The 15,314-nt window shown below is 37.9% G+C and overlaps 2 protein-coding genes across 6 annotated transcripts in view; both read right to left on the bottom strand.

Moving 5' to 3' along the window:
- LOC117288203 (TBC1 domain family member 5-like) overlaps positions 1–3,164 on the bottom strand; it is a 34,879-nt gene extending 31,715 nt beyond the window's left edge. For 2 of the 3 annotated variants that reach the window (XM_033768951.1, XM_033768950.1), the window contains exons 1-2: positions 2,981–3,164; positions 2,094–2,176 (exon numbers count right to left, since the gene is read on the bottom strand). In XM_033768951.1, the coding sequence (XP_033624842.1) occupies positions 2,094–2,172 (79 nt within the window). In that variant the 5' untranslated portion in view covers positions 2,173–2,176; positions 2,981–3,164. The remainder of the gene's footprint in view (positions 1–2,093; positions 2,177–2,980) is intronic. The other variant, XM_033768952.1, reaches the window with a different exon arrangement.
- A 5,755-nt stretch (positions 3,165–8,919) lies between these two features.
- LOC117287830 (zinc finger E-box-binding homeobox 1-like) overlaps positions 8,920–15,314 on the bottom strand; it is a 35,017-nt gene continuing 28,622 nt past the window's right edge. For all 3 annotated transcript variants that reach the window (XM_033768370.1, XM_033768369.1, XM_033768371.1), the window contains one exon: positions 8,920–14,542. In XM_033768370.1, the coding sequence (XP_033624261.1) occupies positions 14,220–14,542 (323 nt within the window). In that variant the 3' untranslated portion in view covers positions 8,920–14,219. The remainder of the gene's footprint in view (positions 14,543–15,314) is intronic.

A 15,314-nucleotide genomic window follows, 5' to 3' on the forward strand; every position in this document is an offset into this window, starting at 1 on the left:
TCTTGTTATCGGGGCCTGTGTGACCGGGCCTTAGATGACCCCACAATATCACTAATTATAAGTGTATAAAATCAACAACAAAATAAAATTTATAAAAATAGGAGTAAATAACTTCAAAAGGATGTAGAAATCAAGTTATATATATCAGATTACACTGCGCATTTTCCTTTTGACTGCCGGGAACAGGTACCCCAGGGTTATGAAGGCTGAGTCACACTGCAGCGATAATTAACAAAAAAGATACAATAACGCCGCAAAGAGAACGCGCTCTATTGATTGAATTGCTCAACGCAGAATACGCCCACGCTTATTCAACCAATAAAGTGCGTGCATTTTTAACGTTATCGTTTTAGTTCTCGTTTTCGAAGCCTGTGTGACCGAGCCTTCGTGGTTCATTATTTATCAACACAACCCAAAATAAAAAATGCCAAGGCTAACTTTCTCAATAAAATTACTTTTTTGTATGATTCGCAAAACCTTCCAGGAAATAATATTATATAAAATCTACTTAGTAACAACCTAAAATTAAGCCAACTAACATAACACTGCTTCACACTGCACAGATTATTCAGCTTTGATAAGCTGGCAAATTTTCATTGTGACATCAGGATATTTTTTAAAGGAATACTATTACTCCAGAAGCTAAAAATGAATGTTCCAAAAAATAATACTGCGTAGAGGCAATGAAAATATTATTGAATAAAAACTTCAAGTTACCAAGAACTTGAATAAATAGTTAGCCCTTATAAACTGTCAAATCACCTGTTTTGAGCTGGAAGGTTAAAGGTTAGTGCCAATTTCGACCACACGTTCAATGTGCATGACTGTACTATTGAGCAATGATGTAATTGTGTCTTGCCACAACCTCGGATGGAGAGTGCACACTAGAAATGTAACAAATTAATAACACTGCATGTATAAAAATAGTTTGAAGGATGAAATTGAACTGATAGTGATGAAGTAATTGTGGTTTATTATAGCCATTGCTCCATGGTATAACTATGAATTTATGATGACTGAAACACCAAGTGCATTTAAGATGGTATGACATGGACTCATTCCTTGAAAGAAGAGTACAGCCACAATTGTTTCACTTGTAAGTGTTTTGTGCATCAACATGCCTCTTTTCTGCAATTTAGGCTCCTCTCCTTTATGCTACCTATCCATGGCAAAACAGCCAAACTCAGAAAAATAACATTTTGAGAATTTAAAGCAAGTACAGAGATAAGCTGTTTTGCCATAAAACAGAGCAAAAGTGTATAAAAAAAGGGCTGAGATACGTGTAAACAGAGGACATGTGTTCAAAACCAAACATGGCATGCTTTTGAAACTTTCAAATGGAAAAATCGCACTGAATTGAATTAACCCTGAAATTATAAAAACACCAATGTTCTAATTGCCAGGATGTTTTGCCATAGAAGGGCCACATTGTCCATCTGAAGGCCGAGTCACACTGCAGCGATAACGAAAATGAGAACGATGCAAAGAGATCGCGTTCTACTGGTTGAATTGCTTCATGCAGAATACACCCACATTTTTAACGTTCTCGTTTTCGTTGTCGTCATCGATGCCTGTGTGACCGGGCCTTAAACGCAGTGGACAGACACTATTGGTAATTACTCAAAACAGTTATCATCATAACACCGTTCTTGATTACAAGTAATGGGGAGAGGTTGATAGTATAAAACATTGTGAGAAACAGCTCCCTCTGAAGTGACGTAGTTTTTCGAGACAGAAGTAATTTCCCATGAATTTGATATTGAAACTTCAAGTTTAGAATTTGAGGTCTCGAAATCAAGCCTCAGAAGGCACACAACTTCGTGTGACAAGGGTGTTTTTTTCTTTTGTCTCGCAACTTCGACGACCGATTGAGCTCAAATTTTCACAGGGTTTTTATTTTATGCAAATGTTGAGATACACCAACTGTGAAGACTTATCTTTGACAATTACCAATAGTGTCCACTGTCCTTAACTCAACTGCACCGGAATGGAATCCATTAAATGAATGACTATATTAATCTGATTTAAGCATCAATGAATGGCTTGATTCAACTATTAATCTGATTTAAGCATCAATGAATTTGGCTTGATACCTTTGTTTTCTGTTGATGTGAAGCATTCTAACATTGCATAGATTTCCTCCTCGGTAGTTGCTGTTGATGTGTTGTCCATTTCACTAAATGCACAAAATTTGACATTACTACTGGAATCCATGTGCTTGACTGTGGAATTTCTGTTGATGTTTGGTCGAGGTTCAGTAAATAATGTGTGTAATTTGGGCCTTGGACAACACTGTTTACCGAATGTGTCCACTGGCTTTAACTTAACATTGGTTCATAGAATTTGTGTCATGATTTTTGAAAGTGGTAAAAATTGAGCAAATCTGTTGACTACGACTAGCTGTCGTGTTTGACCATTTTTGCCCTGCAGGAAAAGTTTCCACATGGCGCCACCACTTTTTCATTCGATAGTAAGTATTTAATTCTGGAAAAGTTTTCGTATGGCGCCACCACTTTTTTATTCGATATGAAATAATATAGTATCTAATTTACCTCAATGAGATATCCCTTTTTGTAAAAAATGTGTGAATAAGTGGTGGCGCCATACGGAAAGTTATCCTTAATTCTAATTTACCTCATAGTCAATGACTAAAAAATTAGATATCCCTTTTTTATTTGGAAAATTAAAAATGAGTGAAAAAATGGTGGCGCCATACGGAAAGTAATCCGCCACTGCAGCGCTGTGCTGGTCATTGTCGTCAACCGACCGGTGCACGAGCATGACGAGCAGTGCTAGCACTAGTTGTAGAGCAGTAGCACACTGCATGCAGCACCAATGTCAAGAAAATGGGGGCTTGGCCGGCGGCCATCCATCCGAACCAAACATTACAACCATGAAACAACGTACCAAACGACTGGTAATAAACAACTTGCCAAAATTCACATGTCAGTTTACTCAATCATCATGCTCGGTACATTACCTTACAACTGTAGGGGGATAATTTTCCGATAGCTGCAAATCCTGTAGGTTTCGTTAGAAGAGCCCGATGTAGTTGCCACTATCTACCTGTCACTTTTCATCACAACATCAACCACTGATCATGTGCTCTACTTCCAATCGAATCCTGCTATTCCTAGTGTGATGTACACGTACATACCGCAGCATACACTCTACGTTCTACCAATCCTACCTACAGACACAGAGTGCATTAAAAACAACCTTGGTACCGGCGGTCGAGCGAACCCGGGTGTTGGTTGTATGCAGTGAGTCGTGAATACAACCTCGTTTTCATGATCTCACTATTGAATAAAAAGATCGATGTTTACATTGTCATTGATTGTAAATAATATTATTTTCAATCAATGATAAACTGTAAAAACAAGTTTAATTTACCTATTATTTTTAACATGTCTATCATTTTGTTTTATGAAAACACAGTGTTAGAGGAGCAAGCGGGTGTTTTTAATAACAGATTATTCAAAAGAGGGCGCTATCCAATTTGAAGGAACTTTACCAAAACAAATGTTGCTACAAAAAGGGATGGACTGGATGTTCAGAAAAAAATGAATAAAGTCATGACTTCGACTCAAATTGCTCAGTAGCGCATTTTGAACATGTATATGGAAAATGCGCTATATAAATACAGTATTGTTATTATTAATGTGCCAAATAAGTGTATTTTTTGTTCCATGTATCTTTGATGATTTAATGTAGGACATGACAGACTGCTGACATGGCTGATGCATGCTGCCCGTTGCCGTTCTGGGATGATGTCCCACCAACGGCGAACTGCAACTGTGCACAAACTACTTCTGAGGTGCCCTCTTTTGAAACAACCTCATTCTAGCACTTGTTCGGGGGGGGGGGGGGAAGTTTCCACCGGCGGACAGATTTCACTGTGACACTCTAAATTATCTCTCTCGTCTCTTATCTTAGCTGCTTAGGGGTGTCCCTTGGCCTCCTGGGACAAACGTCCCCATTCAGGGCTATTTCTAGCTAATTAATGCTCTGCCTCATGAAGTGGAATGTTGGCATCATCCTGAATTTGCACTTCCCAGCGCAATGGTGGGCGTCCTCGTTGGCGTGGAGTGCTGAAGCATGGAGGATTCCTCCATGGTTGAAGTCACTGTAGTAGACCCGGTTGGGAAGCCTGTAGGCTGGCATTCTGATGACAAGGGCCAAACCAGTTCAGGCGGCGTCTGGTCACTACATCCGTTAGTTGTGTTCATGTTAAGTTGCCTGCGTATTTCTTGACTTGTCTCTTTATGGAGCGGAGGCATCTCATCTTAAAGACTCAACCAGTTTTTGTTTGGTCACCTTTTTGAGAGTCCAGGATTCTGAACCGAATGTTGCTATTGGGAGGATGAGTGATTTGTAAATTCTGGTCTTAAGTGATCTTGAGATGTCATGGTTTGACCAGATGGTGTTTTTCAGACGACCAATGACCAGGCTGCCGACCAAATGACTAGGCTGCCGACCAAAAAATGACCAGGCTGCAAGAGCCTAAGTGCGCCTCTTCACGTCTTCTTCCACAGATGGAACATTGCTTCCTATAGGAACACAAACTCCTGTACTTTTTCTATGGGAATGTCGTTGAGGGTGATGTTTCTCGGGTCATCTGTCATAATTTTGCATTTTGTTGGCTGGGTTGATTTTCATGCCCCGTGATCTCGTGCAGGCTTTGTCCACAGTTCATCTGTTGCCACTTTGGAGTTTCTCGAAAACAAGATCCAGTAGGGTGGTGTCATCTGCATCTCTAAATTCTAAAGAGTGAAAAATCACTCTCTGAAGTATATAATATGAAGAGCAACTCTTTTCGAGGTCTTCCAATCTTTTAGATTCAAGTTTGCATCTTCTTTAGTGATTTTTTTACTCTGTCCTGGAGTGAAACCCCTCTAAAAGAGTGAAATAACCACAATAAGAGCCATTTGAGGGACCCTCGAAATGTAGAGTGGTGTTTTTTTTTTTAGTTTTGACTGCCTCAGTATTGGTTTCTTGTATCAATGGCCAAAAAGGAAGAACGGGGATAAATTATTATCAGTAATGACAACTCCAAAAGTAAATGTTCCCTTTGCTCGGCTCTCGTCCAAGAAGACGACAATGGGTTCATGGGCTGATAATACGTCTTTTTCAGGATGTAACTATAATAGTGATGTTGCACATAAGTTGCATCGTCTGCAGAACCTTTGCTCGGGAAAAAATGTTAGCTCATTTGCGAGCAAACCCAACTTAAATCTGCTGTCCAATCATTCATTAGTGTGCAGCCGTTCCACAAAGGACAGGAATGCCGACGGCATCACTAGACAGCGGCGGCCGGCCACGCAACGATGAGTAGGCAACCTATAACTGGCTGAAAGTTATGCGGGAAATGATTGTTTGATCACCCCCGGCCCTCGGCAATAATTATGGCTACAAGCAGAGGGGGTCTGCTGATCATTTTGTTGTAAACCTAGGAAGCCCAGTATCCCACTGGTCTTGGATGATGAAACTGTTCTGGGATAGATTTCATAAACAGTTAAGACTTAGTCTTATCTCAAATTAGGACCCAATTTAGGACTAGCCTCCAGTTTTTAATAAAAATATCCTAAGTAAGGACTAGTCCTAACTGTTTGTGAAGTTGACCCCAGGCCGAGTAAAATTAAAACAAGAAAAACGAACTTTTCCGGTTTTTATTTGTTGCATGTTTCGCTTTTGCCGAGCGAAAATGGGACAGAGCAAGGGTGGGACGTAGGCAAATTATTTCGACTCACTTTAAATACAAAATTTAATTTTATGACATGGATCGAAATATTATTTATTACCCAAGTTCTGCTAGTCTTGTGATTGTGTGAATGTGCCTGAATGTATCACAACACATTGCCCATAACAAACATTGGTGGCGCACTTCAAACACAGCGGTGTTTAAAACGAGCAGACGACAGAAAGCATGCAAACCAGTCGCACAAACACGCACACTAATGAAATTGCCGACTAACTTGTTGTATGCGGCGGCGGTAAGTGATGTTAACTCAATCCATGCCACAAAATTGTTTTTCTTTTTATAAACGGGAATACGATATAACTATTAAATTTGATGTGACAAACAGAGGGAGTCAAGCGAGTTAACCACTATTCTTTGGGCTAACATTTTTAACAACCTAATGATGATATGAGGCCTATTCCCAAATCCTTTCACTTCATAGTGAGTTGTGTGCAAACTAGGATTAGGCGCGTCCACTCTGGAGCTGGGAGTCTTACATTAACATGGGCCAGGGGAAAAAACGGTTTGAATTTCGTGCGGACGGGTGGGATGAGATGGCGGGCGGGCAGGCGGCAGAGAAACAATTAGTTTACAAATTTTCAAGGGGACCATGAATGTAGAATATTAGAAAATGCAAGAAATACATTTCAACTTCACACCCTGCGTACGTTAGTAACATGGTGAAATAATCTACCACACTCTAGCTAGGACGGCAACCCTTACCACAGGGAGTCTTCACCTTCGCCACAGGGAGGATGTTGGTGGTGCTGCCAAAATTGGCGTCATACCTGGCTGATTTCAATAAATAATGAAATAATATAACATTATTGGATCTTCTTTTAAATTGAAGGCAGTGGACACTATTTTAGCCTTTCAGCCCTGTTTCTTTAAGAAAGACTCTGCTTGGGTCGAAACGTAGGGCCACCAGCTATTCTTTTTCTTCTCATTTATAGTATAGGACCTGTTGGTTGATAAGCAGTTTTGCAATCAGATAATGCTATTTTTCAGTTTTCTAGTTTATTAGAGAGTATGGATAACTGTCCGTCTGGCGTCAGTTCTATGTGGCATGTCATGGCCTATGGTTAAGAGCAATGGATTCAAGCTCTGGGGTTTTCGATCAGCAGAGTGTGGGTTCGAATCCCGGTCGTAGCACTTGCTACATAAAGTTGGGGAGGTAGTTGTTTCTACCAGCCAGGCTTCTGATTGATGATACCCAAACCTACATCCGTATGGACTGTAAAAGGGGTAACCCTGTTTCAGCTCTTGGAGTAGGTGGCAACGGCCCCTGGAAGAACAAAACAAAATATTGTAGCCCACCCATTGAAGTGGCCTTCAGTCCTTGTGTGTGTGGTGTAAAGACCAATCCAGTAGGCTTTCCCACGACGCCAGTGTGAGCAAGAACTGTGTGGTTCTCCAATGCTTTTCTGCACAACTCTGCCGTGCGCACCACCAAGCATATGCGCATGCATGTCGGATCTTATTTGTCGGACCTTCGCTGCGTTGTGATTGGTCAATACAGATCTTGTCTTGTCTTTACTGCAAAAACCACCGCCACTGTGCTATAACTGTGCAGACCCTCATGCATGCATGCTCCTACTCAAATTTTATGTTTACAGATCGGTCTATTGCATTAGGCCCTATAATTAAAAAAAACACTTGCTCACTCATTTTTTTACAGAATGGGTTATCTCATTTAGATACTTCTATATTATTTCATATCGAATGAAAAAGTGGTGGCGCCATACGAAAAGTTTTCCACACTGCTACTAGAGAATAAACATCTCCAACCGAGTCACTCGGTCATGCAGTATTGGGCAAATTGCAATTATTATTCAAGGGTATTTGGTTGGAAGAAAGTTTCAACACGTTTAGCCATTGGTCAGGCTTAGCATTTGATAAAATTTGTATTGCACATGTGCTAAAAGTTTGAAAGCAACCTTATCAGTTGTACCTGTAGTGTTAGTCACAACTCTGTTGTAATGCAATAGATTAACTAGTTCAATCAGATGTGCACTCTGACATTATCACTTTAGGTGATGAACATTGAGCAAAGTCAGTTAGTTTTTGATGCACTATTTCTCATCTTTAATCATTGTTCTTTTGTGAAAGTTACAGCTGTTTTGAACAGCTGCTTAATTCCTTGCTGATAAGAACATCCTCTATGCCTGCATCCAATGACATTTGGGTCTACACTGTGTGTTTTGACTGCTTCCTAATAATAATTCTTTCTCATCTGAGCCTCTTTAAAAATATATGCTTAACCGTGGAAATTCTAAGCTTACACCCCATAAACCTGACAGTACCATGCTTAGCAGAGCTCTCAATGAAATATATATTTGGCAGTGGACACTATTGGTAATTGTCAAAGACTAGCCTTCACAGTTGGTGTATCTCAACATATGCATAAAATAACAGACCTGTGAAAATTTGAACTCAATCGGTCGTCGAAGTTGCGAGATAATAATGAAAGAAGAAAACACCCTTGTCACACGAAGTTGTGTGCGTTTAGATGGTTGATTTCGAGACCTCAAGTTCTAAACTTGAGGTCTCAAAATCAAATTTGTGGAAAATTACTTCTTTCTCCAAAACTATGGCACTTCAGAGGGAGCGGTTTCTCACAATGCTTTATACCACCAACCTCTCCCCATTACTTGTCACTAAGAAAGGTTTTATGCGAATAATTATTTTGAGTAATTACCAATAGTGTCCACTGCCTTTAAAGGAAACCAGAAATGACAGAGTACTGCTCAGTAGTAAAACTTTTCTTGCTTGCACATTTTGGACCCTGGCTACATGCCATGCCCAATCTGTAGATGGTTTATATAAAATACTTGTGGTTTGCCTGAATCGGATGTATTTGGTAAATAGAACCCACAAGTCAATAACTCAATATAACATAGCAAATGGCATGGTATACGAAAGATACAGAGGAGTGTTTGAGGTATTTGGGACAGCTCCCCCAATTACAGCACCCAGAGGGTGAGAGCCCAGTTCATACTTACTGCAAATGCTTTGTGCAATGCGAATGTTCTTGTGTCATATCAGCGGTACTGATTATTGCATCACCAAAATTCACTTTGCATTTGTAGGAAGTATGAACCCGGCTTAAGGGACATATTCATGAAAAATGTCAGAAAGCGGAACAGACATCTAATAATTTTATAGATCCTCAAAAAATGTCTTTCTTCATCAAACAGTTTTATTGCATCAAATCAAGAAGACAAGAGATAACAGGAGTACATAAATAATTACATTTGTTGTTACTTTAGACATCCATAGCTTATCTTTGCTATGTACATGTAGATCACAATGGTCACAACCACTGCCTTAGAAATAAATAGTACAAATGTAAGGAATAAATACACGCTTTCTGGGAAATCTGTATCCCACTGATTACAATAAGTTACAGATCAAAGGTTATTTGAGCATGCAGTCGTCAACTTTTAAAACTAAACAAAGTTTGTTGTTTATTGATTACACCTGAATATAGTATTCTGTACTTAGTAGCACACTCTGAAACAGAAATAAATACAGTATACTTAAACCAATGCTGGCTTTGCAAAGGAACAGAAAAAACCTTTTACGCAAAAGGTAGTGTGTGTATGGCAAGATTTTACAAATCTTTCAGTACATTACCCTTGATTTTATCAGCACATCCAAGTAGCTTTTGCCCATCCATTTAAATAATAAATGCATGCTGAACTAATTGAAAAAGTTAACTTAAAGTAGAAGTGTCTTTAATCAACTGTTGTCAAAGTAACCTATCTAAAGGTAGCACACTTGGATTCATTGAGAAATAAACTATATGTAAGTCTTTGTTTTAACAATATCATTATTATAGCATTTATGGCAATAACAAACGTGGGCAATGGTTTAATTCTACAAATAAACCTGTACCCTGTTACCCTAACCCCAAACTAAATACTAAGTTATTTCTACAATCAGACCATTTAAGTAGTTGACCAATATGTCCATTGTCCTAGACCCTGCATACAACAAACTATGTTCTAGCATTAATTTCCTACTTGGCTGGTGGTTTTCCCATCCCTAATGCTGTTTTGATATCTCATAAACAATACACCTGCAAATAGAAGCTTTACAATATTGCTGAAGCTCCAATGGATAAATTTACACAGAGGAGGAAGAAAGCCAAAAGGAATTCTGCTGATAGTCTACACTAACAGAAAGACAAAGGTCATAGGTCACTATGTGAAACACAAAATCACATGATGCATGAACAGGGACAAACTTACACGTTTGAGCTGCTTGCCAAAACCTGCAAAATCTACAACAAATACAGACAAAATGCCCATTTTTTTTAGCTGACTGTCTGATTCACACTGCATGCTAAGAATTTTTACTGTGAGTTTTGTAGTTGGCCCTTTAAGGCAAATACATGTACACAATTTAGGAGTTGTGGAAACAGCTGACCTTAAGCAATATATTACAGCTGCTTTGAGAAAAAATATCTTCATATTATATTAACCCCATTTAAATTACAATTTCATAAGTTGAGTTTTGATCTTTATCTCTGCTTAGTTTGTGTGGAAGAAACTCATATTTCTGATCGCCTGTATTTTAACAGTTTTGATTTGATAAAAATATACATTTGGAAGCTTGAGATTAAATCTTCCAATTTAAAAATACAATATTTACAAACAGATTATGTTCTCTTAAAAATCTTAAAAACCATAACTTTCATCACATGTTAGAATTGTAACATAGTTTGGTCTGCCCATTATCCTAGTACTTGTTGACAGTTTTGTTTTTGTTAGTTTCTCTCTAGAAACGATTCATTATTAACAGCTACACAATATTGTCAAGACAATGTAACTATACATGTTTTTCTAGCACTTTAAAATCCATTTTACATGACTTTTAGATGGAGACTAAGAGTAAATTTAACGAGAACTTGTAGAATCACAGATTATCATCTTTTATACAGTTTCTGATTGTCATAATTGTGAAAATGTCACTCATTAGACTGATTTGATCATGATGCCCATTTTGATTCAAACTGACATCTTTAGAAAAATACTTGTAACTTGTCGCACGATTATACATTCATGCATGTCAACAATGCTGGAAACAAATAATGTAATATGAACAATACTCACTGGCTGGCTGATGTGGTCACTGTTAAAATACTATACAGTCTTTTAAAAACTCTCTACAGTCTCCACAGATTTCTACATGTGTTTTTATACATGTTTACAGCTAAACTAAATAACCCTCACAACAATGAATAACAGTTGATACTGATAAATAAGTATTAATGCAGCTCTGGTTCACAATACTGTTTAGTAGAACACAAGGATAACCAAACCCAACTCTTCATATGGTTGTTGTCACATAGAAGGTTTTAAAGGAACACAATGCCTTGGATTGGTCGAGTTGGTCTCTGAAAAGCGTTTGTAAACGTTTGTTATAAAATGCAGAATGTTGTAAAAGTTGAACACAATGACCCACACAAACATGCCTCGAAACTGCACAGTTTTCCTTGTCCCTCGTCGACTAATACTGTCAACCATTTATGGAAGTCAAATTTTAATGCAGGTGATGGACCCTGATACATGAATTGCTGTAGTTATAATTTCAGTTTAAAAAATACTCTGCTTAGCTTAAATGAATAAATAAAAAAAAAAAACCCTGTGTAGAGATCTCCATCACACAGAAAATGTGTCGGACAGTTTTATATAGAACATTCAATTTATGAAGTGAGAAATAGCACACAGATAGCTTGTCAACCTTATAATTAGGCTTCACCAATGAAATCTTACACTCTACTCTGAGTGAACTACCCATTAGCTCTGAACTTTACAGTAATGCTGTGTCCAATACTCAATCTAGAGGTTTTTGCTTTCAAAACCAATACTCTTTACAACTGACAACAGAGACAGTTATTGAGTGCAACTGTGAAAGGGTATCAAAGTTTGTTCAGCTTAGGATGATTCAAGTTAAATACACCAAGGTCACCAGGATGTAACGAAAACATCGTGAATGACACCAAACACATCCCGCGTTATAGTTGGAAATGTGCTTTTAATTGTCCCCTTCCAAGTTCCCACTACCCTCGACAGTGTGTTTGTATGTGTGTAGGAGAGGGGGGTGTCTATACATAAGGATACATGTATGTGTGAATTCGTGAAAACAAGAATTGACAGCAGGAAGCAAATGCTGATACTTGACTTTTGTCAGTACATTATTCTCTTTATGAAATGACAATTCTACACACGCTTTGAGTGTACCGTCTCAAAAGCTAAATCAAGGTTAACTTGGTCAAACATTTCAATGGATTACCTTAACTGATTGTGGCGAACTGTAAAGTGCACAGACCGTATGGCTGCACTTTTGGGAGCAATAATCTAATAAAGTTAAGGGGGGAGGGGGAAGTGTAACATCCTGCTCCACTTCCTATAACAAACACTTGTTAAATGTGGATGAAAAACTACCTGTCAGCATGGGTTACCCCTATCACTTTTTGGATCAATCCACAGTGTGGTACTTGAGCAAAGAAGCAAAACTTAACTTTATGAATGGGTTCCAATAATGTTTTTGTTTGGTCAGGGATTCAACTTACCACAGTTTACACAGTCTTACCCAATCTACCTCTACAGTTATACAAACAGAATTTTCCCCCAAAAAGGTGTTCAGTACAAGTAGTTGATTCTGAAATTAATATTAAAAACAAAAGGTACAACACAATTTTGTTGTTGTTTCTTTTGTTGAGAAAGATGGTTTGGAAAGGATTTTAATAATGTTCAAGAACAATTGATAACTTTTCAGTAATGTGCAGTCTCCATTTTCAGAAGAACTTCAGATTCAAATTCAAGGTTCTGTTTTTTATTTCAGGGGGACCAGCATTATGTAGACCTCAAGATGAATGTACTCAGAGAATGCGAGTACGCATCCTGATTTGTAACCCCCTCACAAAAGGGGGCAGCTTTGTGGAATTGGCATCTCGTGACAAAGACTGATTGGAAGTTTCATCCTGAACCCAAGTCAGGAAACTGGATGATTATCCCCATCCGCTGCTAAGGGAGATTAAATGTCAAGAGTGGATTTAGGAACCCACATTTATACCAGTGAGTGTTATTTTGGGCAATTTTGTTCTTTTAATGCTTTGTGTTCCATACATACTTTGCTTTGACTTGCCAATATTCTTAGAAAACATCAAATCAATGATCAATCAATTAAACAGAACAAGCAGCATACAAGTAGTTAGACTAATTTACTTAATAGCAGTTGCATTAAATAATTATGTAGCACACTTTGAACATTGCAAACTTTAAACCACTACTGGGCAAGAATAAATGGCTGTCATTTTCGTTGGTAGTGTTGTACATAGTTCTCCCTGCACCTGTATCAAAGGCTTCTGTCCAGACAAAAACCTTTATGATTTGGGTGTATGCAGCCGGCAAATGTCTGTACTCACTCCACCAACAAAAAGTCGAGCTTCACATAAAGATGTAATAAATAACTTCAACTTATGTTGAAAATGAGTATGGGGATTCTTGTTTTTAAACTTGTATTTTTTTTTAGCAATTTGGCAATAATCCAACATCACAAAACTGTTTTGACATGAAAGATTAAGATTACAGTAATTTTATGATCAATGATCACTCACTACTCTCTGCCATTCTAAAATATCTCAACTTCATGTTGAGTGAAGTCGAATGATTTCCTAGAAGTTGACATCTTTGTAACTAGTAAACGTTCTTGAATTTCAATATTTTAAATGAGTGTGAGTTATGATGTCGGTGTATAAACATCAATGAAGCTATCATGATAATTAGTTATCACGAGACAAGCAGTTTGAGTGTTAAGTATTACACATGCTTCTTACACAAATTGTGTTTACTTGGCAATTCAAATATGAGAGTTTTTACTTTAAAATCTTGAAGTAAAGATGGACGTTTCATTTTTAACACAATGCTTTAACAAATAATTAATACTATAAATTGATATTTGTTTTGACTGCTACTGTCTGTATTAAGCCCAGTAACAGCGTACTTGCAAAAGTACATAGTTTGATACTCCTTGAATAAATTTTGAATTTGTGGATACGGATCATGTCTTTATTGAAACACATTGTACTCAATAAGGTTACTAATTTGAGGCAAATTCATAGAGCTAGTATTTCATTGTATTCAACCTCAGGTTGATCTAGAGCTTTGTCTTCATACATTTCACTATTTGGCAAGAGACATCACAATAGGTGCACTAGGGACTCACTGGTAATACTGTATCTGTCCCAGTACAACCAATACTCTTCACTCTTTATAATCTTGTCTTGATCTAACGACTCTTGTTCATCTCTCTGGTGAGGTTGCCCTTCATGAAGTGGGCTTGTGATCTTGTATCACAATCTACAAAGTCTGTCTAGTTCATTTGTTCGGTTTCATCAACTTTTACCTTTGCTGCTTTCCTTGTTGGGGTTTCCCCCTGATGTTTATATTGGTGGTTCTTGTTTAGTCACTCAAGCAAGTGGTGATGCTGAAATGAGACCATCCTTGTACCCTATCCCACTCTGCTTACATCTTTCAAGTTCTCCATCTTCCATCATCTCCTCATCTTCATCCATACCACCTTTGCTCATCCCCCTGTTGAGATTGTCCTCTTTACGGCAGTAGCTGTAGCGATGGTTCATGTGCTGGCTGTAGGAGCCGGAGTGAGAGAACTTCTTAAGGCACTTGTCACACTGGTATGGCTTCTCACCACTATGAAGACGCGCGTGCTCCATGAGGTGGTGCTTGTGCTTAAAGGCCTTGCCGCACTCCTTACACTCGTGTGGACGCTTACCTAATCATAAAAAGAGTGACCAAAAGAGAACTCAAATTAAGTTGTGATACACCAACATAGATGATTTATAAATACTTATAGGACACATTATGTTTCTTTGCTACATGTTCATGCATCTGCTTTAAGAGAGTGAAGTTGGACAATTGTAAAATCTTCTGCTTTTAGGTTTTGCTCAAAGATAATGACAATATCAGTCTAATGTTTGTTTTAGTTTCAATCATTATGTGCCCTCTATAGTGATCAGACACATACAAAATTATAGGCGACCTGCTGTTTCCGAACTCCTGCAGATTATTGAGCGTTTCAAATAGCAAAACAAAAACTTGTAAGTGGCTAAGATTTTAATTGTACTTTGCATTAACTAAGTGTGCAGTTTTTAGTGGATTGTTCTTACACGCCTTACTTGTAAGTATGCAACGTTTACGATAGCAGGATATAAATGAATTCAATGTTTCTGCCAATTACTGATAACACCTCCGAGATTTATTTAACTGGTAATTCCAGAAACCTCAAAAGTTTATGTCTAGACATGTGATTATATGAGCTGGCCTTGATAAATTTCTAGAAGGTTAAAGAGTATCAAGAAAAGATCCAATTCAAGTCAAGTACTGTACACTGAGATAAGAAAGCAACATTTAAGAGTGGATCATTTTGTAGGTCAACTTTGTATAACATAATCCATTTCAGGTGAATTCACTTAAAAAGACCTGCACTTCAAAGTTAATAAAATGATACAAAGATGGAAAGAAGATTCATAATTAATTACAATATT

The sequence above is a fragment of the Asterias rubens genome, chromosome 3 (genome assembly GCF_902459465.1).
Source record: "Asterias rubens chromosome 3, eAstRub1.3, whole genome shotgun sequence".
In the NCBI taxonomy this organism is placed as follows: Eukaryota; Metazoa; Echinodermata; class Asteroidea; order Forcipulatida; family Asteriidae; genus Asterias; species Asterias rubens.